Source organism: Prionailurus bengalensis, chromosome B3 (genome assembly GCF_016509475.1).
Source record: "Prionailurus bengalensis isolate Pbe53 chromosome B3, Fcat_Pben_1.1_paternal_pri, whole genome shotgun sequence".
In the NCBI taxonomy this organism is placed as follows: domain Eukaryota; kingdom Metazoa; phylum Chordata; class Mammalia; order Carnivora; family Felidae; genus Prionailurus; species Prionailurus bengalensis.
Window position 1 is genome coordinate 136375215 of NC_057355.1, and position 26305 is coordinate 136401519.

Consider the following 26305-nt stretch of genomic DNA (forward strand, 5'->3'; position numbering starts at 1 on the left):
ATGGCTGTTTTATGTTGCCACATTTTTCAAGTGGTTTGTTACTCAGCAATAGATAACCAGGACAAGTATGACCCTTGTTTTACAGGTGAAGAAACTGGGGCACAGAGAGCCTAAGTGGCTTGCTCGAGGTCACAGCGAGTAAGGGGTGGGTCCAGGGTTTAGACCCAGCAGCCTGGCTCCCCAGCATGTATGCTTAACATTCTGCTGTACTGCTCTTGAGTGCCAAACATGGTCATGCTCTCGAGGAGACTTCTACCTGCTTTGGGGTGCAAGGATCACGCATACTACATAACGGGAGAATTGTATGAAGCGTGTACTTATTCATCTACCCAGTTTAAGGACACTGGGCCATAGGGATACCCAGACGATGATATTAAGAAAGTGTTAGGATTTTACCGCAATTAGCAGAAAGAGCTCCAACGCTGGAGGGTGAGTGAGACCCCAGGGGGAGGAGTGAGGAGGAGCATGGGAGGCTGCCAGCCAGTCCAAAAAAGGCCATGGGGTCACAGGATGCTGGGGTGTGTGCAAGGGAAGCTTAGTTGCCTGGAGTACGGGGTGTGTGGAAGGAAGGGACAGGCAGAGACGGGGACCGTTGCCCGGGTCGATCCCAGGGCAGCGTGCTCCCAGGTCCTGATGCTTGGCCTTTATCTAAAAGACCTGGGGAAGAACCCCCGGCAGAAGGGCATTAAAGATGGGGGGACGTGGGACGCCTGGGTGGCTCCGTCGGTTAACTGTCCAACTTCGGCTCAGGTCATGATCTCACAGTTCATGAATTCGAGCACCGCGTGGGGCTCTGTGCTGACAGCTCAGAGCCCGGAGCCTGCTTCCGATTCTGTGTCTTCCTCTCTCTCTCTGCCCCTCCCTCTGCTCACACAGTCTCTCTCAAAAATAAAGATTAAAAAAATTTTTTAATAAAAAAAAAAAAAAGATGGGGGACGTGGTCTGATGTGCCTTTCACACAGAAGTCCCCCACTGTGGGGGTGGGCAGGGGGACAACCCAGGATGGAGACCAGAGGGGAGCATGGTGGGGCCCGCGCCGGCTCCTACAGCGGGTGTGAACGGAGGAGGCACTTAGGAAGAGGAGTCACTTGGGCAGCATAGGTGGGCAGAAATGGCTGAAGAAGGAAGAGGGGCCTGTAAGCACCAGGTGTCAGGGACCTGTGGCAGTGTCACCCTAGGTCCAGGGGAAGAATGGTGGGCGGGGGTGACAGCAAGGGACACGGGGAACCACCGTGCCCAGGAGAAAGAAGCCACCACCATCACCCCAGTGCTTGGAGCAGTGCCTGGCACATAGTAGGTGCTCAGCAAATATTTGAAGAAACCCATGGGTTTCTTCTTCAACCCATTTGAGAGTCTCCGGGGCATGAGATGCTAACTCTGCAGTGACCCTCCCTGGTGGTCACGCCCTTTGGGGTCAAGATACCCGTTTCCATCTCTGTTCTTGCTGCACCACCGAGTTGCCATCTGGTAGCTAAAGGGGAATTTGGATTAGGTGACGGGCTGGAGGAACCTGGGGCGGGAGGAAATGCCTGAGGATGTGGGGCCCTGACCCCTGGGCGGCCACAGGAACTTCCCTGTGTGAGCAGAGTCTCTTCTCTGTGCAGCAACAGTGTGTCCTTTCCTGACCTGGGGTATTTATGGGGATTCAAGAGAGCACCCGGCCCTATGCCTATGGGGACATGGGGGGGGGGTGTCTATAAATAACACCCCTTTTGTCCACCCCCATATTCAGAACCAGTGAGGAGCTAGATAAAAGCTCGCCCACTGATGGGCTGATTTTGGGAGTGCCGTTTGACCCTATAGCCGCAATGCAGTGCCCTATCGCCCCTGCTGAATTTGCTCCCCAGAACCATAGGCCTCCCCTTTGGCGAGGGCTGAGCCTGCCCCGGGATGCTTGCAGAGAAGCAAGCTGTGTCCTGAGCCCTGGGCTGGATGTTGCCAAGCTGGCGTTCCAGCAGCATCTGGAAGCAAGTGAAAGGTCATTTGCCCCGAGGCCGGTCCCTAGTTCTTGATTCCATGACTCCGTGCATGGCACTGATGGGGAGGAGGATGGGAACGAGATCCCTGTGATTCAGAGTCCTGGTGGGCGCTCCTGTCTTCCATCCAGTTTCACTCTAAGCACCAATGTTGGGCACCCGGCGGCACGCTAGGTGTGGGCATCTGCAGCGCCCATGGGCTCCTGCCAGTTGTCCTGGGAGCACAGACCGGCTCTCCCTCCGCAGCAGGATTTCTGAAACTCAGCATACTTTAAGCGTCCAACTTCGGCTCAGGTCATGATCTTGCGGTCCGTGAGTTCAAGCCCCGTGTCGGGCTCTGTGCTGACAGCCTGGAGCCAGGAGCCTGCTTCGGATTCTCTGTCTCCCCCTCTCTCTGCCCCTCCCACGCTCATGCTCTGTCTGTCTCTGTCTCTCAATAATAAATAAATGTTAAAAAAAAATTTTTTTAAATATCTAAAATATCCCACTAGTAATTTTTTATCTTTATGATTTATGGGACTGATAATATTTTCAATATTTGGGGTTAAATAGAATATATGATTAGGATTCACTTGACCTGATTCTGTTTACCATTTCCAACATGGCTATAGGAAACGTTAAAATTGCACGCATAGCTTGCATGTTGTTTCTCCTGGATGGCAGGGTCTGGAGAACCAAGAGCGTGTGCTTTGTGAGAGCGCGGGCTGTAGAGTCACGTCCCGGGATCACTTCCCAGCTCTCTGTGACCTCTGCCGAGCCACTGAACTTCTCTGGGCCTCCCGGTTTTTGTAAGTGGTCGTCGCTTTTCTTCTAGACCTCAGATTAAAGTTTGCAAACTCTGGGGTAAGACCCTGAGGCCGGGTTGTTTCCTGAGCTGGGTTGTGCCTTGATGGGTCCTTCCGTGGGACTTGGGGGTGTTCTCGCCAATAGGGTGGTGCCTCGGGCCACCTCCTTTTCTTCCTTTGGCCCAACAGAGTAAAGTGTTTCTTCTTGATGGAGACAAAGACACCTGCTGATCGCTGAATGTGAGCGGAGGCGCAGGTGGATGGCTTTCCCAGACTGGCAGCTCATTCCCTGTGGGTAGTTAGACCCCCAGATGGCAGGCGGCATGCCTCTGCTTTGCTGTCCTCCACCCCTCCCTGCCCCTTCTCCCCAAACTCCTCCCCGTCTGCTTACGCGTGATTTAGTCTTCCCTGACACTTGGCAGTTCACTCATCTGTCTAACGTCACCCCTTCTGTTTTGGCCTCTGAACCCATAAATAGTTCCCAGGCAAAGTCCCCATTTGCATCGTGACAATTTGCTCTGTATTCCTTTTCCCCGACTTACGGCCTCGTCTGCACAGTCGCTAACTATGGAAGAGCGCCATCCAAGAAAAGGAATCTTTCGTTACAGCTCGAACCGTGTAGCCGCAGCTGTTGGCGGATGTGGCTGCCAGCGTGAGGCTCGGGGGCGATGCTTTTAGCGACAGCAAATGCCACCCGGGCTGCGGTATCATCCCGGCAAGGTCCTGGCTCTGGGACAAGGAAAAGGAGGAAGGCCTGACTCCAGCTCTCCCGAGAGCTGGAACACAGCATGACGCGGTGTAATCCTGCTCTAAATCCGAGTGTGTACCCAGCGCCAGGGCCGGAGGGAGGGAGGCCACGGGTCTTCCTGGGAGGGTGTCACCCAGGGGACATGGGGCTTGCCTGGTGACAGGGGAGGAAATGCGTGGCCCATGGGCAGGCGTCTCTGCTAGCTGACCTATTCACTTGAAGCAGGGACCCAATGAGTGCATTCCAGCATGAAGTGCTGGGACGCCCTCCCTCCACCCCAGGCCACCTCTCTGGACAAAAAAAAGGCACCTGATATACCAGGCTCCCAGGCTGGTGGCACTTAATCATGACTGTGGCCTTTGGGCCATGCGTTTAACCTCTCCGAGCCTCAGCTTCCTGGCCTGTGAAATGAGGATAATGGAGTTGCCGTGATGATTAAAAATAGAGACTGGCACACAGTAGACACTTAATAAGTGGTCGATATTATTATTGCTATTGTTATTATTATTCTGAAACCTTGAAAACTGTACCCCTCCATTATTAATCAGGAGGCTTAAAGCCCATGGTTCCTAAAGCCAGGAATTTGGGAGAAGGGGGCAGAACAATCAGAATAGCAATCAGATTCCAGAGAGCACCATAATCAAACCCTGGGGAGCACCCAAATTAATACTGGCTCACAGCACAATGATGTACCTTCCCTGGACCTCAGTTTCCTCATCTATGCAGTGAGAGAGTTTGGACCAGACCTGTCTCTAAGGGCCCTTCCTTTCTGGCTTTCAATGGTTCTCAGTCCAGTGGGAGGGGCATTTGGGTGTGGTGGAGTCTCCAGTCTGAGCAAATTTGGGATGTGGGATAGAACTCAGTAAAAAGACATTGCAGTACTTTTTCATCTTAAAATTCTTAAGATGAAATTACTAGGAAATTGCTCCTTATGCCTACTGCAACCAGCAAAGATGGCCATGACTCACATCCAGGGCTGCCATGGACAGTTGCACAGCTTGTGCACTGTTCAAAAGTGCCTCATTGGTGGGAGATGAACTCCAGCTGGTGTTCTGCTTGTCAAGTTGTACAGTTTAGGGCAGGGCTACAGCCACCTGGAAGAGAAGGCACCTTTCTGCTCCCTTGCCAGATCCTATAACAGAGCATTAGGGGCATTTGGAAGCAGCCCCCTGTTTGGACCCCTGCCCATGACTGGCAGTTCCTCCCTGTTCCTTTCCCTGTCAGCCTCCCTGCAGCTCATGCCCCTCCTGTCAGGGACCCGTGGAGATGTGGTGGGGGTTGGGAGGGGAGCTAAGGAAGGATGATCTTACACTGAGAAGCTTCGGGGCTCAGAGGGGATGGAAGTTTCACAGAGGGAGGCTCAGGCGAGCTTGTAAATAGACAATCAAGGGGCTCCAGGACCAGCCAATGAGCCAGAGGCCAAGGTGTCTACCTGGACCATCGGTACCAGGCAAGGAGAGAGAGAGGAAACTGTCTCCAACACATTTTCAAATTGTCATCCTCTCCAGGTCCCTGAGCCCTAACTCGCCCCTCTGGGCTCCCTCCCCAGCCCTTCGGACCTCTGTGTTCCCTCTGATGCAGGGGCCGCTGCTAGCCCTCGCTCAGCACCTCTGCAGGGTACCACTCTGACCTCTGCACGAGGAGCCAGAGGGCCAAGGAGGGCCTCGGTTACTCTTATCATCACGTGGCGGTTTCAGGAAGCAAGTCTCTGAGAGTAAGGGCTTTGGTCTCTGGGCATGTGGCTCTTGGAACCGGGAGCCCATGCCTGGTCGGTACCGTTCCCGCGTGGGCTTTGCCTGGAGCGGGAACGAGGGTGTCCTCCACTCGTGCTCGGATCTGTGCCCGCCCAGAGAGCACAGCCGACCTGCTGCCCAGCGTGGGACTCTCTGTGCTCCCTCCTGGCCGCTTCTCCTTCCGCTGGGACCAGCGATCCCACGAGCCCTAGTCTGGCAGCACCCTTCCTTCGGGCAGGGAGATGGCTGTTCTCCCATTTCACAGGTCAGGCAGCTGCTGCGGGAGCTTCTGGAAACAAGTGGGTGCCAGAGCTGGGCCTGGACCCACAGGGTCCCCCGGACTCCGGAGAAACTGCTACTCTCCCCACTTTCACCCTTGGGAGCAGGGGCAGTAGTTTTCATCTGCCGCAGAAAATCGAGCCTTTGGACAGGCCCGATGAGAGTGGCAAAGAGGCCTTTTCCCACCTGAGCCACAAACTGCCCAGGTGGCGGTTCCCATGGCAACCGTGCTGCTGGGTGGCCAAGCGGGGAAGGAGCCTCGAGGGGTGGGAGGCATGAGGACCAGCGGGCCTGGCTGCACCTGCCAGGCCTGCCGACGCCTGTCCCTCCTGCTCCCCAGTTGCGAACCATTCCCCAGCCTGTCGTCACAGTGGCTTTTTATTCTCAGGTTCTGCGCCTGTGGCCTTTCCTGTCGGGGACCCAGCTTGAGCGATGTCCTATGGCCAGACCATTGGCAAATTCCCTGTCGTCCTTCTGCCTGTGAGGCTGCCTCTCAGTTTCTATATCCACCTGCCCTTTTTATCAAGGTGATGAGCACAATAAATATTTGTGGAGAAATGAATACGTTATGAAAATGTCCTAGCTAAAGAGGAACTCTGAGCCCTTCAAAACAAAACAGCAAACAACTTGAGTACAGAATGAGCAAAGAGGGGTGCCTGGGTGGCTCAGTCGGTCAAGCATCGGACTTCAGCTCAGGTCATGATCTCACGGTTCGTGAGTTCGAGCCCCGCGTCGGGCTCTGTGCTGACAGCTTGGAGCCTGGAGCCTGCTTCAGATTCTGTGTCTCCCTCTCTCTCTGCCCCTCCCTCACTCTCTCTCTCTCTCTCTCTCAAAAATAAATAAACATTAAAAATTTTTTTAAAAAATCTACTGGGCACCTGGGTGGCTCAGTCGGTTAAGCATCCATCCGACTTTGGCTCAGGTCACGATCTCGTGGTCTGTGAGTTCCAGCCTGCATCCAGCTCTGTGCTGACAGCTCAGAGCCTACAGCCTGCTTCGGATTCTGGGTCTCCCCCTCTCTCTGCCCCTCCCCTGCTCACACTCTGTCTCTCTCTCTCTTTCTCAAAAATAAACATTTTTTTTAAAAGGCTACAGAAAAATGTAGGCTCTTTACAGTTTCTGTGCTTACTGAGGTCATATATGCTCATTATAAAACTCCCAGAAAAACACAATCTAGGCAGTGAAATTCAGTCCACTCCTTCTTTTTTTTATGTAGTGGCTTTATTGAAAGATAGCCATATAATATATTTCGTTCACACAACTCACCCACTTAGGGGGCTCCTTTAGCGGCTTTTGGTTCAGAGTAGTGTATCCCCACCCTAGTGAGTGTGAGGACATTTTATCACCTCAAAAAAGAAGCCCCGTGTTGCCCAATGCGTTTGTACTTAATGCTACTGAACTGCACCCCTCAAATAGTTAAAATGCTAAATTGTGTGTTTTTGTAGCGCAACACGATTTAAAAAAAAAAATGAAAACCATATCATCTCCCTACCTCTCCTCCCTCCCCCACCCCCGAGCCCTAAGCAGCCACTAACCTACTTTTTGTCTCTATAAATTTGGTCCCCTCTCGATTCCAGCCCCGGAGGGCCTGGTCAGCCCGGCTGTCCCTTTCAGAGTCCTCCTGTGTGCCCAACACGGTGTCAGGTGCAGGGCAGGTGATGAGGAAAGTTAAGACCTGTTCCTGCTCTCAGGGGGTCCACAGTCTCATGAGCTCACATCACAATGTGAGCGTATGTATGACGTTTCCCTGATGGGAAAATGTGTGGTTTGCATAGTCCCTCCTGTGTGCAGCTTTCCCTGGGGGAGGTCGCAACACTCCGGAAAGGTTTGGGGCCGGAAGGTAGACGTAGAGCTGAATCCTGAAGGTGGCGAAGGGCAAAGATTGCAAACCGTAAGAGACTTTTAAATACAGAGAAAAAACTGAGGGTGGAAGGGAGTGGAGGGGCGGGGGGGGAGGGGAGCAGGGAAAATGGGTGAAGGGCATTGGGGAGGGCATTGTTGGGATGAGCATGTAAGTGATGAATCATGGGAATCTAATCCTGAAGCCAAGAGCACACTGTATATACTGTATGTTAGCTAACTTGACAATAAATTATAATAATAATTTTTTAAAAAGATGGATTCTCATGCATAGAGCAACAGCACGAGCAAAGGCCCAGTGGTAGGAATATGGACTGTGTTGACAGGATAAAGTGAGGAAAATGGGCCCCCCAAGGGACAGGTTTTCTTTTGAGGAGCCATATGAAATAATGCCAAGCAGAGCCACAGAAACCCTTCTACCTCCATGATTGGCTTACTGGTTTAAAGTTACGGTTTAGTAATCCTGTATTGTCACTGACCGAGCGTGCTGTGCACCATTCTGGCGGCTTCTGGGGATGAGCATTGCTTATGAGTGGGTTCATTAGTGTCCTAGGACCGCTGTGCTACTTGTGGTCCTAAAACAACACAGGTTTATTTTCTCGCCGTTCTGGAGGTCAGAAATCAACAACGTGTTCGTTGTTTCTGCAGATCAGGGAGAATCTGTTCCACGCCCCTCTTCTAGCTTCTGGTGAAAACTAGCACTCTCTGGTGTTGCTTGACTCATAGAGGCCTTGCTCCAGTCTCTGCCTGCATCGTTATGTGGCCTTCTCCTCTCTGCATTTGTGTCCCACGTCCTTACGCATTTTTGTAAGGACACCATTCATGGGATTTAGGGTTCACCCCAATCCAGTCTGACTGCACGTTAACTTGATTGTACCTACCTAGACCCTATTTCCAAATCAGGGTTAGGGCCTCAACATACCTTTTTGGGGGACACAATTCAACCCATAACAGGCGGATACTTTATTATCCCTGTTTTATAGCTGAAGAAACCAAGGCACAGAGAGGGTAAGCAACAGAGTGACGGAGGCATGTTCACATTTGGGCAGTTGGGCCCGGGCGCCCACACACGAGGCACCAGACCGGTACAGCACAGAACTCTGGACGGTTCTGGAAGCTAAGCCCAGCCAACATTAGGATCGTCGAACGCTTAACCATTTGCATTAGCCCGTGCTCCAGGATGATGTGAAGCTGTCTGTCGGGAGTCCCTCAGGTCTGAGGTGTCCCTTTGGACTCCTGCGGGGGGAGAGCGATGAGCCATCCAAAGTGTCCCGAGGCCTCTATTCCTCCGGGGTCTCCCTCCCAGATAGACACGTAATACACATAGTGACCTCCCAAATTGCGTGCCACACACTGTGCTGGGTACTGGGGGAGAGGAGACTCAGATTTGGGCCACACCCTGGCCCTGGCATGCGGGAGCTCCCCCAGGGGTGTCCGTGGTGTGAAGGGATGCTGTCCCCGCAGAAGAGGGAGTGGCTGACTTTATCTTAAAAGTTTCAAGTGTGTCCTGCAAAGGTCAGACATGTCCCCGTGTCCCCGTGGCTAGGGACAGCTACTAACTGTTGAGTACACGCACCAGGTATGCTAGGCTTTCTGCATGCATCACTACTAGCCTCCCCTTGAGGGATTCGCAAGGAAGTCTTTATTTACTTCCCCGCTTGATAGATGGAGCTCTCTCTACCTCTTGAGGCTACAGGCTGTCTTTTTTGGCCCCGGGCTCCCTTGGCCTGTCGCTTCTTGAGAGAGTCGGTGATGCCCCAAATGCCAGCACTAGGTGGCGCTGTGGCCCGCCCCAACTGCTACTGATTCACAAAGGGTGGCAGTTCCAGGGATGGATGTTTCTAAGTCATTTGTATGCACCTTCCAAGTACCACTGGTACTTTAATCTACTTAGTATTTTTTCTTGGGGCGCCTGGGCGGCTCAGTCAGTTGGACTCAGACCATGATCTCCTGGCTAGTGAGTTTGAGCCCTGTGTCGGGCTCTGTGCTAATAGCTCAGAGCCCAAAGCCTGCTTTGGATTTTGTGTCTCTGTCCCTCTCTGTCTCTCTTTCTCAGAAATACATAAACATTTAAAAAAAATTTACTTAGCGTTTTTCTTTAAACTCCCTTTTAAAGTGTCTATGGGAAACCATTACTTCTTTGTCGTAAATAGATGATGAGTGTAACTTCTTTTTAAAAATCCTGTTAACCGTTTAGAACAGTGTCTAGTACGTTGAAAGAAGGCAAATATAAAACTAAAGCTATTCAGAGGCGCCTGGGTGGCTCAGTTGGTTAAGCATCCAGCTTTGGCTCAGGCCACGATCTCGCAGTTCGCGGGTTCGAGCCCCGCGTCGGGCTCTGTGCTGACAGCTCGGAGCCTGGAGCCTGCTTCGGATTCTGTGTCTCCTTCTCTCTCTGCCCCTCCCCCACTTGTGCTCTGTCTCTCTCTGTCTATCAAAAATAAATAAATGTGAAAAAAATAAAAAATAAAATAAAATGATACCAAGCTATTGGAACAAAACATGTTGGTTCGTGTGTGCCCGTGTCGCAGAGCACAATGCAGTGACATGCTGTCCTAGGCTTTGAAAACAGAACAGCCTCCTGTCATCTAGATGTATGGTTGGAAGGGCTCCTTCCTTTTGCAGGTGGTGGCCCTGACCCATGGTTGGAGCCAGGCCTGGGACCCAGGTCCTGACTTCCCCTCCACCACACAGATGGGAGAAGAACCTTAGGAAATTGGAACTGAAGTGTGGCCCTCTGTTTCTTGGTATCTCTGGTGCCTGAGAAAGTTCACTGCGGGGGATCCCCAACACAGGGAGCATCACCTATTGGGCACATGGAGCCCTGGGATGACAGTCAGGGGTCGTGAACTTGCATGACAGCCAAGATGGGCAGTGGACTTCGACCAAATGGCTTAGCTTCTCTGGGCCCCTTGTCCTGAGGACCCAAAGCAGGGTGCCACATTCCCCTTTGGTCGGTCCACCCCCACTTACCTTCAGGCACATCCCAGCACCGTGCCCCTCCAAGGAGCCATATCCACCTTGGGATGGCATCTTGGGCAAGTGCTTTGATCCGTTTTTGTTCTCAGAGCTGGGAAATACCAGGGTCACCCTCACTCTTGGATTACCCATATAGCCAAATCGAGTAAGGTTCTAACAGGCCCAAGGGTTCTTGGGTGAAAGGCCAGTGGCCCTGGTCCTGCCCTCCTGCACCTCCTGGAGACCCAGACAGAACTGGGCAACTTGCCCCCTGCTGGCCCCTCCCAGTTCCTTGTCAGATTGAGATGACCCTCATCAATTCAATGTTTAATTCTGCTTTTACGATCTAGAGTCTCCTGTGTCATTTTGCCCCAAATGATGACTGTATATCAAAGATAACCAGCTGCTGTAATAGTCTCCTGAAATCTCAGTGGGTTAACACCACAGAAGTTCAGTCCCCACTTGCCTACAGTCTGGTTAGGAGCTGATGTGTATGAGGCTGCAGGATGCCAGGCACTGTGGTTGGCACTGGGACCCCCTGTGAAGGCGGCAGATATGGCCCCAACCGTCAGGGAGTCTCCTTCCGTCTGGCAGGGACACTCATCCAGAGCTTTTGTCATCTCTCCTCAGTACTGTACCTGGAAGGCTCGGTTCTTGTGTTTGAGGACATCTTCAGACTGATCGCATTCTACTGTGTCAGTAGGTGAGTAGATCTGGCCCCATAGAAGGGCATCTGGTTGCAACCGACATTCATGCACCCTTGGGTGGGGGTGAGGGTCACAGGGGAGCCCCCAGAGGGAAGGAAAGGTTCGGCCCAGAGGAGGCACAGAGAGGGGACGGTCCCTGGCTTTGCCCTGGTAACCATGAGGGAGGTGTTAGCTCTGATGCTATCTTAGTCTGGCCGGTAAGGGCCCCTCCCTCGTCACCACCTGCCCCCTGGCTCACAGCCCCTTACCCCAACTTCCTGTGCTCCAGCTTCCAGGACAGCCTGGAGTCCCATGAGGACCTGACCCGCCCTGTTGCAGGGGTTATAGATGGCACTTCCTGTGGGGACAACAGGAAGGGCTGATACCCCTCAGTGGGACAGAGCCTCTGATTATTAAATAGCTGCTGGGTGGGGTGAGTGACTGATCACCACCCTCAGAGCTGCTCTGTTTCCTCAGAACTGGCTGCAGGCCAATAGGGATGTAAAAAGGTATTTTGGTGTCATAATGGCTTAAGCTCCAGGCCCTCGACGAGGGCTGGACAGGATGCCTTGGGCTCCAGGGCTCCAGGCTCGCTTCTCCATGCGTCCGAGAGACCATCGTTGCTGCCTCCCGTGAAAACCATGCTCAACCCAGTACGCCCTTCCCACCTGCCGGAACCCTCCTGGGCTGCGATGGGCAGAAAAATGTGATGCTGGGTGATAGCAGCGGCTAACAGCCAGGACCTGTTGAGGGCTCTCCGGTACCCAGCACTGTGCTAAGAGTTTTTGTATCCATTACCTTTGTAAGTCTTGCGAACAGTTCCCTGAGGAAAGTTCCCATTTCACAGATGTGGAAGCTGAGGCTGAGAGAAGTAACTTGTTCAGGTCACATAGGTGGTAAACGGCGGGATGGAGATTGAAAGTAGGTAAATCTCCAAGGTCTATGATCTTTGCTACAACCACCCCCGCCCCCCACACTGTGTGCCTCTCACAATAATTTCAATGATCTGGCATGTTCTTTCTGAGGCAGAGCGGCAGAGGCCCCCTGGCCCTCCATGTGTTATGACCTGCCGAGCTCTCAGGGAGCTTTCTTGTTCTGAGAAGTTCCTGTCTTAGGAGAGAGTGCCCAGCATGGCGTTTGGTGCTTGGAATGAATAAATGAACAATGACATAATTGCAGAGCCCAGAACTTGCACTCGTCTCCTCGTCTCTCTGAGGCTCAACTTCCTCTTCTGTAAAATGGGAATGCTCATACCCGCTGACACATGCCAGAGAAAGAAAGCGGGTAAAGGAGCCACCCAGCAGCTAGTAGGCGTTCTGGTTCTGTTTCCGTGGGTTGGGCCCTGGGAGGGTGTGCTGGAGTAGTGACTTTGTGTCCAGAGAGATCTGGAGCCATAGTCACCAAGCGCACGCTGTCACCTGCCGACCTTTCCGCCTCTGGCTGCTGTTTCTCTGCGTTCCAGAAAAACAAGTGCCTGTTTGCCCACCCTCAGCTGCTCAGGGAACCCACGAGATCATAGGGCACAAGAGCCCGTATGTCTCGAAGTCCACATTACCGTATTTGGTGTCCGCACCAAGGCCGTCTGTGAGGAGTGAGATGCTGTGGGAGGAAGAGCCCCAGGCCAGGAGCTGGAGGCCCGTTACCTCGCTGTCACCCGGCCTCTCCTAGCTGTGGATGCCTTATCTCTCAAGGGGATGGTAGCCAAGGTGGCACAGCATAGAGCCAGCACTTTCCTTGGGAGCACACGCTCCCCCCTCCCTGTCCCCATGCGGGAAGACACGGGCCCCGCTTCAGAGTGCTCACCCTAACGTTCCGGGCTGGATGGTCGTCTGGTGTGAGGGCTCCAGAGAGCCTTCCCAGACCTGCCTGGGTTTTGCAGTCGCCCAGGAAGCTGGTTAAAAATACAGACTCCTGAGGGCACCTGGGTGGCTCAGTCAGTTAAGCATCCAACTTCAGCTCAGGTTATGATCTCACAGTTCGTGAGTTCGAGCCCTGCGTCAGGCTCTGTGCTGACAGCTGGGAACCTGGAGCCTGCTTTGGATTCTGTGTCTCCCTCTCCCTCTGCCCCTCCCCCCGCCTCTCTCTCTCTGTCTCTCAAATAAACAGGACAAAAATTTTTAAAACAATACCGACTCCTGGAGTCTACCCCAGAGATTCTGACCCAGCGGGTCTGGGGTGGGGCGCAGTCATAGCTTAGCTAGGGCTCTCCTAGAGGCACGCATACAGGTGGTGCTAAAGGACTTGCCCCCAAGGAGAGAGCAGCAGGGGGAGGGGGAGCTAGGACGCGGGAGGGAGAGGAGTCCAGCAGAGGTGAGATTGCAGGGGCCATCCCAGCCTCAGCAGGATAGCAAGGGCTGCTCTGGAGCAGAAGAGAGACCTCAGCGTTGTCCACCTTAAAGCCAGCGGGGCTAGGCATTCGTACCCACCAAGCCACCCGACCAGCCCCCATGACGGAGGCATTTGTGGCTCTCCACGGGGTCAGTGGGGCAGACAGTGAGGCCCCAGTATTCAGGACAACCCTCTGAGGGTCACAGGTGCCAGTCCCCGGGAGCAGACCCCACTGAGGCTGGGCGATGGGTGGGCAGGGCTGGTAAGAGGCATCCGTGGGTCAGGCTGGGGCAGCAGCAGACTGTGCAAACCGGCTCCCATTGATTGACCGGGCATCTGTGTAGAGTCAAGCTTGGTCTGCGCCCTGCCCACAGAGTTCTTTCTAACCCCTACAGCTGGCTTGTGGGGAGGTGTTCTCATCTACGGACCCACTTCAGAGGCTGATGCCCCCTGCCCCCAAGTTGTGCTAAGAATCAGACACAAAGTTCCTTGTAAGGGACCTGCCAGAGGGCCTGGCATGACGTAAACACTCCAGGGGCCATCACGGGTGTTCTTACAGCTGTTACAGACAAGGAAACTGAGGCTGGGGCCGTCGCCCGCTCAGGTCACACAGCTCAGTCCTAAGCCGATTTGAACCCAAACTTATCTGGACCCCCGGACCCCAGCTGCTTCTTCCCGGCACACGATGCAGGGCCTGGGGCCTAGAGAGTGTATGTGCTGTTCCCCTGCAGCCCTCCCCTTCCACGGGTGGGAGGGTCCAGGCCTTCCTGTGGAACAGGTGACACTGGAGACCAAGCCAGGAAGAGCAGGGAGAGAATTCTAGGTAGAGGACACCGCACAGCGGGGAAGACTGGCGGTGGGAAGCTTGGGAATGGCTTCGTGGGAGAGCTGGACACGTGGGTGGGGATGAGACGGAAGGTCTCGAACGCCAAGCCCGGGAGCTGTGGGGACATCCTTCCTCGGCTGCTGTGAGCCCCACCGCTGCTCCCAGTCGGGCCGCACTCTAGCACACCTGCGTGGCCGCAGTAGACGGCAGAGGGGAGGAGGGGAGAGGGGAGACCAGCCCAGGGCCACCGCAGCCACGCAGTGCCTGCGGGGAGGCCCCTGCCCCAGCGCCGGCTGGAGGAACTGAGAGGGGTTGGGGGGGGGGGGGACAGCCACTGCAGAAGGGAGTCAGGGAACAGAGGAGCCAGGGGGGCGCTGGGGCTGCTCTCCTGGGCAACAGGGCCGTGAACACACTGGATCTTTTCTGGAGCACTGACTGTGCTCCAGGCACTCTACCAAGCCCCTTACAAGGACCTCGAGGACAAATCCTTAGCGCACCCAGGGGCCAGGCGTCTAGCCTCGTGAAGTGGGTGCCGTTAGCTGAAATGAGGAAGGAAGGGTGGAGACCCTCGGGCCTGACTACACAATGTTGTGACTAAGCTACCACCCTCCTTTCCCAGGGGGACGGGGTGGTAGGCCGGTCCTCTTTGCCTCTGAAGAAAGCTGTTTCTGGCGTCGCCTTCCCAGCTTCCTCAGGAGCCGTGGTCTTAACCTGGGGGTGGTGCCCGTGAGCGGCGGAGAGGGAAGGAGCCCGACCACGCGGGGAAGCACCCGTGACCTGTGCTTTTAGGAGGAGGAATGAAACACACAAGCCCCCACTAGGTGCTGGCATGCGCTGCTGGCATTTTCTATGCCCCGGCTCATTGAATTCTCAAAACAAGCCCGTGGGAGGGCATCGTGTCCCCTCCGTCAGACCGGGAAGCTGAGAAGGAGATGACACCCAGCCAGGCCTGGCAGAGCTAGGGGTTTCGCAGGGTCTGTCGAAGTGCATGCTGGCTTTCACCTTCTCCCTCTCTCTCACTTGGAAAGTTTACCAAAGTAGGGTGCCTGGGTGGCTCGGTCAGTTAAGCGTCTGACTCTTGATTTCGGCTCAGGTCACGATCTCGTGGCTCGTGAGACCATCAAGCCCTGTGTTGGGCTCCGTGCTGACAGTGCAGAGCCTGCTTAGGATTCTCTCTCTCTCTCTCTCTCTCTCTCTCTCTCTCCCTTTCCCCAACTTGCACTTTCTCTCTCTCTCTCTCTCTCTGTCAAATAAATAAATAAACAAACAAAAATGTTTTGGGGTGCCTGGGTGGCTCAGTCGGTTAAGCGTCCGACTTCAGCTTAGGTCATGAATCTCGCGGTTTGTGAGTTCGAGCCCCGCGTCGGGCTCTGTGCTGACAGCTCGGAGCCTGGAGCCTGCTTTGGATTCTGTGTCTCCCTCTCTCTCTCTGCCCCTCTCTCTCTGCCCCTCTCCCACTCGTGTGTGCTCCCTCTCAAAAATAAATAAAACATTAAAAAAATTAAAACAAAATTTTTTTAATAAAAAATTTACCAAAATAAGATCATGTTTTTCTCTCCACAGTGATGAACTTTCAAAACCACAAAAGTCACCCAAGGGCTCTCAGGGGATGGAGCTGGGGGTGCCATGGGGGCATTGAGGGGACACATATTGTTTCCACAAGCCAGGACATTCCATGGAAATAAGCATTCCCCAGGTCACCCCAAGGCTTTACAGGAACTGGGCAGGGTTGCCCAGCCCTCAGAGGAAGAGAAAATTAGCATTAATGAGATAGTATGCTTGGTATGTGGTGTTTTTCCATCCTGTTTATTTACTTTATTTTATTTTTTATTTTTTAAAATTTACATCCAAATTAGCATATAGTGAAACAATGATTTCAGGAGTAGATTCCTTAATGCCCCTTACCTGTTTAGCCCATCCCGCCTCCCACAAGCCCTCCAGCCACCCTCAGTTTGTTCTCCATATTTATGAGTCTCTTCTGTTTTGTCTCCCTCCCTGTTTTTATTTCAATCCTGTTTATACTCCCATTATAATGGGAGTATAGTAGAACACGAAAATATATTTGCTTTGGTCTTTGTCCCCATTCCCAACACAAAGCTCCTAAAACCCTTGGGATTTCCTGAGTGACAGGGTGTCTTTTGTTAGTCATCATGAGCCCCTTTTAGTGATACCTGAGTTTGTGCCAAGAGCTGACATAGGCAGGACCCCCAGGGAGCCTCAGGATGGGCTGGTCACCAGGAAGACTAAGTGCTCAGAGGGCTGGGACTTGCAGCCCCACCCACCCACCTCCCACTTGCTGAACACACTGAGGTGCCAGGAGGGTGGCGCGCCCAGAGAGGCATCCAAGTTCAGCGCCCCTTCCTCCATACCTTGCCTATGCACCTCTTTGGGCTGTTCCTGAGTTGTATCCTTTATAATAAACTGGTAAATGTAAGGAAAGCATTTCCCTGAGTTCTGTGCACCATTCTGGCAAATGGTCAAACCTGAGGAGGGGGCTGTGGGAACCTGCAAGTTATAGCCAGTCAGTCGGGAAGTGCAGGTGGTCCGGGACTTGCAACAGGCTTCTGAAGGTGGGGCGGAGTCCCTTACCTGTGGGGGCTACACTACTTCTAAGTAATTAGCACCAGAATGGAATTAACTCGTGGGACACCCTGTTGGTGTGTGGAAAATTGCAAAATTGGTGGTTAGTGTTAGAAAACACCCTGGAGGGGATCATAAAATCAATCTAGTGGATCAGGACTGCTCTCCTTTTTTTTTTTTTTTTTTTTTTTAATTTTTTTTTTCCAACGTTTATTTATTTTTGGGACAGAGAGAGACAGAGCATGAATGGGGGAGGGGCAGAGAGAGAGGGAGACACAGAATTGGAAACAGGCTCCAGGCTCTGAGCCATCAGCCCAGAGCCCGACGCGGGGCTCGAACTCGCCAACCGCGAGATCGTGACCTGGCTGAAGCCGGACGCTTAACAGACTGCGCCACCCAGGCGCCCCTTTTGTTTTGTTTTTGTTTTTTTAAATTTTTAGGACTGCTCTCCTTTTAAAGGAAAATTTAGGGGCACCTGGGTGGTTCAGTCAGTTGAGCAACCGACTTCGGCTCGGGTCACGATCTCACGGTTTGTGAGTTCGAGCCCCGCGTCGGGCTCTGTGCTGACAGCTCGGAGCCTGGAGCCTGCTTCAGATTCTGTGTCTCCCTCTTTCTCTGCCCCTCCCCTACTCATGCTCTGTCTCTCTCTGTCTCAGAAATAAATAAACATTAAAAAAAAATTAAAGGAAAATTTAAATGAAACTGGGAAATATCAGAATGTGTCTCACATAAGTTAGAATAAGTCTTGTTTTGCTAAACTCTTGCTTTAGTTATGTGTGTGTATGAGTGTGTGTGAGGGAGAGAGCGTGTGCATGGGAATATACACTGCTTCGAGATGCCAAATGTGTTTCTTACTGGCGGTCATGGTCAAAACGTTCAAAAACCACTGAGTAGAATAGAGGCCTTTAGGGACGGGCATCTCCTACGCTGGAAGGTACACAGGCTGACCCACCCACGTGTGGGGGGGACATGTTGGAACATTCATGCTTATTCCATTGGAGCATTATTCCATTTTTCAAATTTCTGTTTTTGTGAATGCTTTTTAAGGGACTTAATGGTACACACATACACATACACACAACCGGAGAGGCGCTCAATTTTTATTTGTATGGATAGTTTTTGTTTTGGGGGCTGTGATTCCCATCCCAGGCTGTGTCCATTAGGATCCCCTTGAGAGCTGGTGAAAAATATGGATTCTTGGGGCCCCCGGGTGGCTCAGTTGGTTAAGCGTCTGACTCTTGACTTCAGCTCAGGTCATGATCTCAGGGTGACTGGGATGAACCCCACACTGGGCTCTGCACTGACAGCACAGAGCCTGCTTGGGATTCTCTCTGTCTCTGTCTCTGTCTCTCTCTCTCTCTCTCTCTCTGCCCCTCCCCTGCTCATGAGCCTGCACACATTCTCTCTCACTCTGTCTCGTGTGTGTGTGTGTGTGTGTGTGTGTGTGTGTGTGTGTATGGATTCCTAGCCCACCCCCAGACCTGACCCTGGGAGCCCATGCACGTAGATCTGAGGATCTGCATTTTTAGCAGCCCTCTCATGGGATTCTGATCCAGCGTTAAGTAATACAAAGGTATTAATACCCACCCACATGCTGTGATACAGTCATCATCATCATCATTATCATCATCGTCGTCGTCGTCATAATGGTAATAATATCATGTGACACAAAGCCTGCAAACACCCAGCTCAGTACCTGGCACATAATAGTCACTCAACAAACACTCTATCCTGTGGGTGCTTTGCCTTGGATCAGAGAGGCAGCCCCTGGGTGAAGTGTTGAATTGGATGAAGTGTCAGGGAGTGGGGACAGATGAAGTCCTTGAACAACACTGGGTCATGGAGAAGGAGGGGTTCCATGGTACAGCCTCAAAGGATGTGTAGAATCTAAGTAGATGTGGTCGGGGGGAAGAGGGGGCCTTCCCTCTATGCAAAGCTCAGAGGTGCGGCATAGCAAAGCATACTCCCTACAGGAAAATGAGCATGCCCTTTTGGGAGGCAGCCAGGAGGCCCCTGAGTGCAAGAGAACGGTCTGTGGTACAGAAGAGAGGAGCTGACGGGAGAGGCAGGGGGCAGAGCCAAGGCCAGGGAAGGCCGTGGACGCAGGGGTCCCAGGCTGGGGGTGGTCTGCAGCCACCACGACGGCATCTTGAGCAGCACACAGAGAAGGGGGGTGAGGGGGCATAGGAGATTGTCCTGGTGGTCGGGGGTGGGCACCAAATGAGCTGAGGGACTCTGCAGACCATTACGACATACACAGTGACCGAGGAGCCGCTGGAAACCCTGCTGGCAGGCCAGAGAGCCAACCGGGTAAACTGAGGCAACACAGGGATGAATTGCGCCATCCTTCAAAGTTAGAGATTGGGATAGTGGTGGCCTGAGTTGGGAATGAGCACTGAGGGTGCAGTCTGGGTCTAGGCCCGGCCTGCCCAGAGGGGCCGACTGGTAACCTTCACAGGGGAAGCCCGACTGTGTGCTCACTGCCCATCTCAGCGTGGACCCACAATGGTTAGCAGGCAGGAAGGGGTGGGTCACTACCCAGAATAGCACCAGTAGAGGAAACTTCCTGGGCTTCCCACAGGAAAACCAGGGAGAAGCCGTGACCCCCCCCCGCCAACTCCCAAGCACAGTCTCCCATTTCTCTGGGTCCCTCAGTGCTGGCACAGGACTAGAGCCGACTGGTTGCTCCCTCGGCCACAGGGCTCAGCTCCTGGGCCCCCAGGGAAGCTTCCAGTCTGCATGGAGACCCATCAGCCATCAGGGTTGCTTCCTTTATGGGCTGTGGGGCCAGGGAATGGACACATGGGTCCCTCTCCCCCACATGACTTGCGACCTTTCCTGTCTCCACAGAGATTTGCTGCCCTTCACGCTGAGGCTGCCCCAGGCCATCCTTGAGGCCCACAGCTTCACAGACCTCGAGACCATCTCCAACCTGGGCCTGGGTAAGTCCCCGCGAGGTTCAGGCCAGGTGGCAGGGCTTTTGGAAATGGGGCCTCAGGACTGCTGCTCACCTATGCACGGGGGCAGCCCCTTCGGCTGAGGCCAAGCTGGATGCTGAGTCCCACCCAGCTCCTGTGGGACCACCCCTCCCCTGGCTGCTGAGCCCCCGTAGCCCGGAGACTCTCCCAGTTTCCAAAGTGGCACCTTTTACAGCTACCCAGAAGGTCTGATGCGCAGCCTTATTGGGTCTGGGGGAGCCGGGGCCAGTCAGGACCAGCACAAGCTGACCCGCAGTCAGGACGTGGCTCTGGGCAAGGCCGAGCCAAACTCCCAGGCCTTTGTCCGCTGACCAGAGCTGGGCACCAGCCCTGCCGCCCCCCTGGGCTCCCCTGCTTCACCAGAAAGAAGAGCAGCATGAACATGACTGTGAGCTGAATGCGGGATGGGTAACAGGTTTGTAACTCACACATCCCAAGTGACGTCTCCTCTGAGGTCTAAAGTGGCATAATGACACTTTTCGGTGCTCCATACTTGCTTGGCATTGTCTCGTGTAATCCTTGTGTCCCCATTTCAAAGACACAAAATTGGGGCGCCTGGGTGGCTCAGTCATTTAAGCATCTGACTCTTGATTTCGGCTCAGATCGTGGTCTCACTGTTCGTGAGTTCAAGCCCCGCGTCGGGCTGAGCTGTCAGCACAGAGCCTGGCGCCTGCTTCAGATTCTTCTGTCTCCGTCTCTCTGCCCTCTCCTGCTCATGCGCACTCTCTCTCTCTCTCTCTCAAAAAAAAAAAAAAATACAAAATCAAGTCTGACTGAGCGCAGCTGAGAAGCTTGTCCAAGGTGGCCCAGGCAGAAGGAACAAAGCTGGGGTATGTGCTGAGGGCTTTCTGACTCCAAGCACGACCTCTCCACTGCCCCTCACCTGCACCCCATGGCCTTCACAGTAGGTTTGCAGCAAGCAGTCAGGGGCCAGTCCGAGGCCAAGTCAGCAGGGAAAGTGAGACGCACGGGCTGCATCTGGAGAGGTTTACTTCTGACGGGAGGGGTCTGCCTGCTCCAGCCCTCGGCCCCACAGTGGGGTTCAGGCCGTGCCGTGTGCGGGTCTTGGCCTACAGGTGACCAGTGTTGTGGCTGGACCGGCCCTTGTGGTTCTTATTACGTTTGCAAGACACCCTTCAGCAACAACCATCAAGAGACTTTGAAAAAAAATAAAGGTTTATTAAGAGACTCTCTTAAAGATAGAGAACAAATTGAGGGTTTGATGGAAGGAGGGGGCTGGGATGGGCTAGATGGGTGATGGGTACTAAGGACAGCCCTTGTTGGGATGAACGCTGGATGTTGTATGGAAGTGATGAATCACTGAATTCTACTCCTGAAACCAATATTGCTCTGTACGGTAATTAGCTAGAATTTAAATAAAAATTTGAAAAGAAGAAAAAGAAAGGTTTATTGCTTACAAGACCTAGAAACTACATAGCACCCCTGGGGCCCCACAGTGAGGTCATGGGGAGAAAGCACATGTGGGCCGGGGGTTCTGCTTTTTTGGAGGTTGACAGTGGAAACCTAGGGTTTCACAGGCTCACTCTTAATTGGTGAATTTAAAACATGAGGGGGGATGGGGCGCCTGGGTGATTCAGTCGGTTAAGCTTCGGACTCTTGATTGCAGCTCAGGTCATGATCCCAGGGTCACGGGATGGAGCCCCACTCCCACTCTGGGTGTGGAGCCTGCTTGAGATCCTGTCTCTCCCCCTGCCCCTTACCTGCTTATGCATGCATGGGTGTGTGAGCTCTCGCTCTCTCTCTCTCTCTCTCTCTCTCTTTCAAACAAACTATGAGAGGGAAATTTAATGTGCAGGAAGAGAGAAAATAAAAGTGGCCCAAATGGTCAGCTGTCTAAATCAACCAAGATCTCTAGAACAAAGGAGCCTCAGTGGAGGAAGGCAGCCTGGCTGTTACCTAGTCTTGTGACTGGCGACGTGTTTATTCAAAATACCGTCGAAGGATGCCTCTTTGGAATGGATACCTCAGCAATTAAAGCTTAAGTCAGGCACTTAGATTGTGAAAAGAAAAAAAAAAAACTGGTAGGGATTACACAACGGGCAGGTGTCCAGGGGCTCCCCAAAGGTTTTGCTCACCTGGAGGAACATGGCTGCCCCCGCTAAACCCTAGACACACACTGTGTTTAAAAGAATCTTCTCCCCTGGGTAGAGGCACATTCCTTTCCGGAAGAGACAAGCCCTTCTGTCCGGGGAGTGCTCGACCTCAGGCACCTTACGGAAGTGGAGAAGAGAGGTTGCCGTCTGGGAGGACAGTGGCATTTCAGATTCGTCTGTCAGCACCTGCTTCCCTGAGAAGCGGATTGAAATGGAACCCGGGTGCGCGGCAGCCTGGGAACTGGAGGGTTCTGGTCAGACCTGGCGCCCCCTAGAGGCTGTAATGCAAAGCAAGGCCTCCAGAATCCACTTTTCCCTGTGGCCAAGGAAGGGTTAACTTTTCAGGCCATGCCCAGAATGGACAGAGACCCGGAGCCCAAAGTGCACATGCCTTCATAGGCCAGAGGTGCCTCTGAGATGGGCAGCCGTAGGCCTCCCGACCTTCACCCGTAACGATGATACCAAATATGCAGGGAGCAGCTTTGCCAAGAGCCCGGATGCGCCGGGCACTGTGCCCCCAGCATCTCATTGTTCCAGGCAAGGCATTCTCATGACAAAGACCTGAAGCCCCCTCAAACTGGCAGAGATGAAAGGTGACTTCGTGAAGGGACACTGAGGAGTCTCCAAGAAACAGAGCAAAAGGCCAGCCAGGCTTTGCGGGCAGCAGCAGCTGCCTCGCTGGCTTCCTCCCTAACCGCGGGTCCCTGCTCCCCGACAACACCCCCTGCCTCCCCCGGGCCGGGCCCTGGTGCCAGCCTCATGCCACCCGCTGACCTTGCAGTTGGAAGAAGTTGTGAGGCTGTGTGTTTCCTCCTATCACCAAGTGTCTGCAAATGTAATTTTTTTGGCATTCTAGTCACTTTTTACACAGTGAGCAGAATGTGATAAAAGTCCAATTCCCAGCAAAGCCCTGGTGCTCAGGCAGGGGTGATGTTGCCAGGACAGAGATATTTATTTGCAGGGTCAGCACCACGTGGTGGCCCAGAGCGGGTGCTTGTAACTCATGAACTGATGTAAGAGAATCCAGGTTTGGCCTTGGAAAGGCTGGCGTTTAATAGGAAGCCAGGCTGCAGAGGGGTTGTCTTGGGGCCGCAAAGCTGACATGGGGATTAAACTGCATGCTTTTGATTCTCAGCACAAGGGGAACCTAGAGCAAGTACTTAATGGCAACCAGGGGTCAGATTTGTAGAGGTTCTCAGACACGCTTGCAATCTATATATGCTTAATATATTTTTTAAAGTGTATTTATTTATTTTGAGAGAGAGAGAGAGAGCACAAGTTGGGGAGGGGCAGAAAGAGACAGTGGAGGAGAGAGAGAATCCCAAGCAGGCTCCGAGCTGCCAGTGCAGAGCCCGACACGGGGCTCAAACTCACGAACTGCAAGATCATGACCTGAGCTGAAGTCTGATGCTTAACCGACTGAGCCACCCAGGAACCCGCTATGCTTAATTATTTTTAAGATATGTTCAGAGAAAGCACATGTTCTATAGCTCTCCCAAATTTGCATGTAATTTGCTTTTTCCTTTACATTATACAATGTGAAATTTCCTAGTTATTAAAAATTCAGTGAAAAGTCATGTGTGAATGACTGTCCAACAGCCTATCTTGGGGATGCCACAAAAACAGTGATTCGCTAAACTCGGAGGACTTTCAGGCTGTTTCCATGACATCTGGACTGCTTTGCTGCATTTACTCATCCCCTCTCTGCCCTGCCACGAGTCTGCCCCCTGCCCCCCACCCAAGGGTGAAACCTTCACCATCTTTGCCCTCAGAGCCTACAGCCCAGGACCCGGCCTGGCCTGGCCCGGCCCCTCTGAGGATCGTAGGAGTGGGCACCTGGTGAGAGGCGTCCCCGGCCGAGCTGTAGGATGCTACAGGGCCGGCAAAGCGCCTACCTCAGTCTGCAGCAGCCCAGAGGCCGTGAAGATACGGGTGCTCAGGGGATCTCTGGCCGCTGAGCCAGGGCTTGGCAGGATGCCAGTGGGCACAAGCACCCCCAGCTTTGCCAACCACTGGCATTGCACGACAGTGTTCCGGTTCTCCTCTGGCCTTGGCATTCTGCAGGCTACAGAGAAAGTTACCTACTTCCTTTTTTTTTTCCAGCATAAAGGCCTGTGCTGCTGCTGTGGTTCCCTAACAGGCCCCCAGACCCTAAGGTACAGATCCTCAGGTCCCAGCTTCCCCCCACCCCCAGAGTGGCCTTGGCCCTGAGGCCTCTGCTCTGCCAGAGCGTAGCCACCAGGCCTAGCTTAGGGGCAGGGGAGCAGTCCTTAGTCACCCAGGCCCGGGGCCCATCGTTCTGAACCCCAATGTCTGTTCCTGCCAGAATCTACATCTGAGTGGTAGAAAATGTGTCCTTTTTTTTTTCTTTTTTTTTCTTCTGTGCATGATGGACCCACCTTGCTATGCTGAGGCAGGCTGTCGACCTGAGTCGTGACAGATAGTATGAGTTTGCCAGGTGGGGAGGTTAGGAAAAGAATTCTAAGCAGAGGGCACAGCATTAGCCAAGACCTTAAGGTGGGGCAGCCCGTGACACATTCAGGAGGAAGCGAGTGGGTGAAGTTGGAAAAGATGCACAGTGCCAGATCCCATAGGCCTCGAATGCCAGCCTGAAGGGCTGGCAGTGAGTTCTTCAGAGAGCTCGGTTAATGTCTGACTCTTGATTTCTGCTCAGGTCATGATCTCCCGGTTAGGGGGATGGAGTCCACATTGCGCTCTGCACGGACAGCACAGAGCCTGCTTGGGATTCTCTCTCTCCCTCCTTCTCTGCCCCTCCCCTGCTTGCCCATTCACGCGCTCTCGCTCTCGCTCTCTCGCTCTCTCTCTCAAAATAAACCAACATTAAAAAAAAAGTAAAGGGTCGGCAGTGATTCTGAACAAAGAGCAACCAAGCCCAGCATGGTGTCCCAAGGAGGAAACTGGATGGGGCTGTGGGCAGGCTATGGCCACGATCTAAGACAGCAATGCCGAGAACGTCCAGGCATCGGTGACAGTTGTGTTCACCATCTAGCCTATGACCACCATCTTCACCCAAAGGAAGGTCTTCAGAGAACTTGGTGGTGAGCATCAGGGACCTCAGCTCACATGTGGGGCGGCTGCCAGTTCACCCTTGAGCCAGACTGGCTTCTCTTTGCTGGGAATTCTTCCAGACGAGATGACTCTCTACTGGTCCTGTGTAGTCAGGGCACGGTGCTTCCGATGCTCGCCTCTCGGGGCCAGAACATCTGTGTGCTTGGTGTGAAGCACCCCGGGGGAGCGGATCAGTCACGGCGAGGTCAGTAGCTGCCCAAGAGAGCCAAGTGCAGGGCCCAGACGGTCGTGAGGAGCATCCCACCCCGGATGTGAGAGAGCCCAGAGGCTCCCATCCACCCCGGGCACCCCGTGTCCTCAGGCAGTGGCTGTGATGTACGCAGGGCGTGGCAAATGGGGAACGGTCACGTGAAAGTCTGCCGCCCTTGTTACTGTGGAGACAGCTGGCCGCGACGCTCAGGATGCCCGACACGGGGTCTCTGCCCAGGACGGGGCTGAACCGGGAGCCCCGCTCTCCTTCCTGACGCACACACTCGCTTTCAGTCAGTGTCCCGGCAGCCCCATCGTCCTGCCAGCCATCTTGTGGTGGCCTCTTTCTTTTGCCCTCAAGAGGCTGTTGTGTTCTTACCACATCGCCAGTTCTGGGGTGCACACCACCCTATCACTCTGACCCCGGAAAGTGTCGCAAGTTCCTACGAAGGAAGGCACACACCACGGGGGGTGAGCACACAGGCTTCAGAACTAGCCTGACCTGGTTCAAATCCCAGTTCCTCCACTCACCAACCTGTGACCTTGGGCAGTTGTTGAATCTCTCTGGGTCTCTCATCTTCGTGTGATATGGGGACAATATTAGGACTCACACCGGAGGCCCGTGGTCAGGCGTCAGTGGGATGGTCCGTGTAAAGCAAGTGGCCCACACAGCCAGCACCCAAGACGTGTTCGCACCTGTTATTGTTCCTGATGTTATTTTTGGTACTTTTCTTACCGATGAATCCCTCCCAGAAGGTAAGAGCTCTAGGACGGGAGGCTGGAGGCCTGGCCCCATCGTTAACAAGGGACGGTGCACTATCAGTGTCTAACATTAACAGGCTGAAAAAAAAATTTTTTTTCGAAAAGAGGGGGTGCCTGGGTGGCTCAGTCGGTTGAGCATCTGACCTCAGCTCAGGTCAGGATCTCGCCGTGTGTGAGTTCGAGCCCCACATCAGGCTCCCTGCTGTCAGCACAGAGGCTGCTTCGGACCCTGTCCCCCTCCCTCTCTCCCCCTCGTCCGCTTTCTCTCTCTCTCGAAAATAAACAGACTAGAGTCCCCGCTGTTATCCAGGAGGAGCAGCTTGAGCGAGTCTAGCGTGGCCTGCAGACCATCTGAAATTGTGCTCAAAACATCGTGCCCCTGTGCCCTTTTTTGAAGGAGCCCAAGCTTCTCT

General features: G+C 53.6%; 1 protein-coding gene across 1 annotated transcript in view; it reads left to right on the forward strand.

Moving 5' to 3' along the window:
* The window catches only part of RIN3 (Ras and Rab interactor 3), a 123171-nt gene that overhangs the window by 67570 nt on the left and 29296 nt on the right, over positions 1-26305 (forward strand). The window contains exons 4-5 of the mRNA XM_043556879.1: positions 10970-11042; positions 19610-19701. Of these exons, the coding sequence (XP_043412814.1) occupies positions 10970-11042; positions 19610-19701 (165 nt within the window). The remainder of the gene's footprint in view (positions 1-10969; positions 11043-19609; positions 19702-26305) is intronic.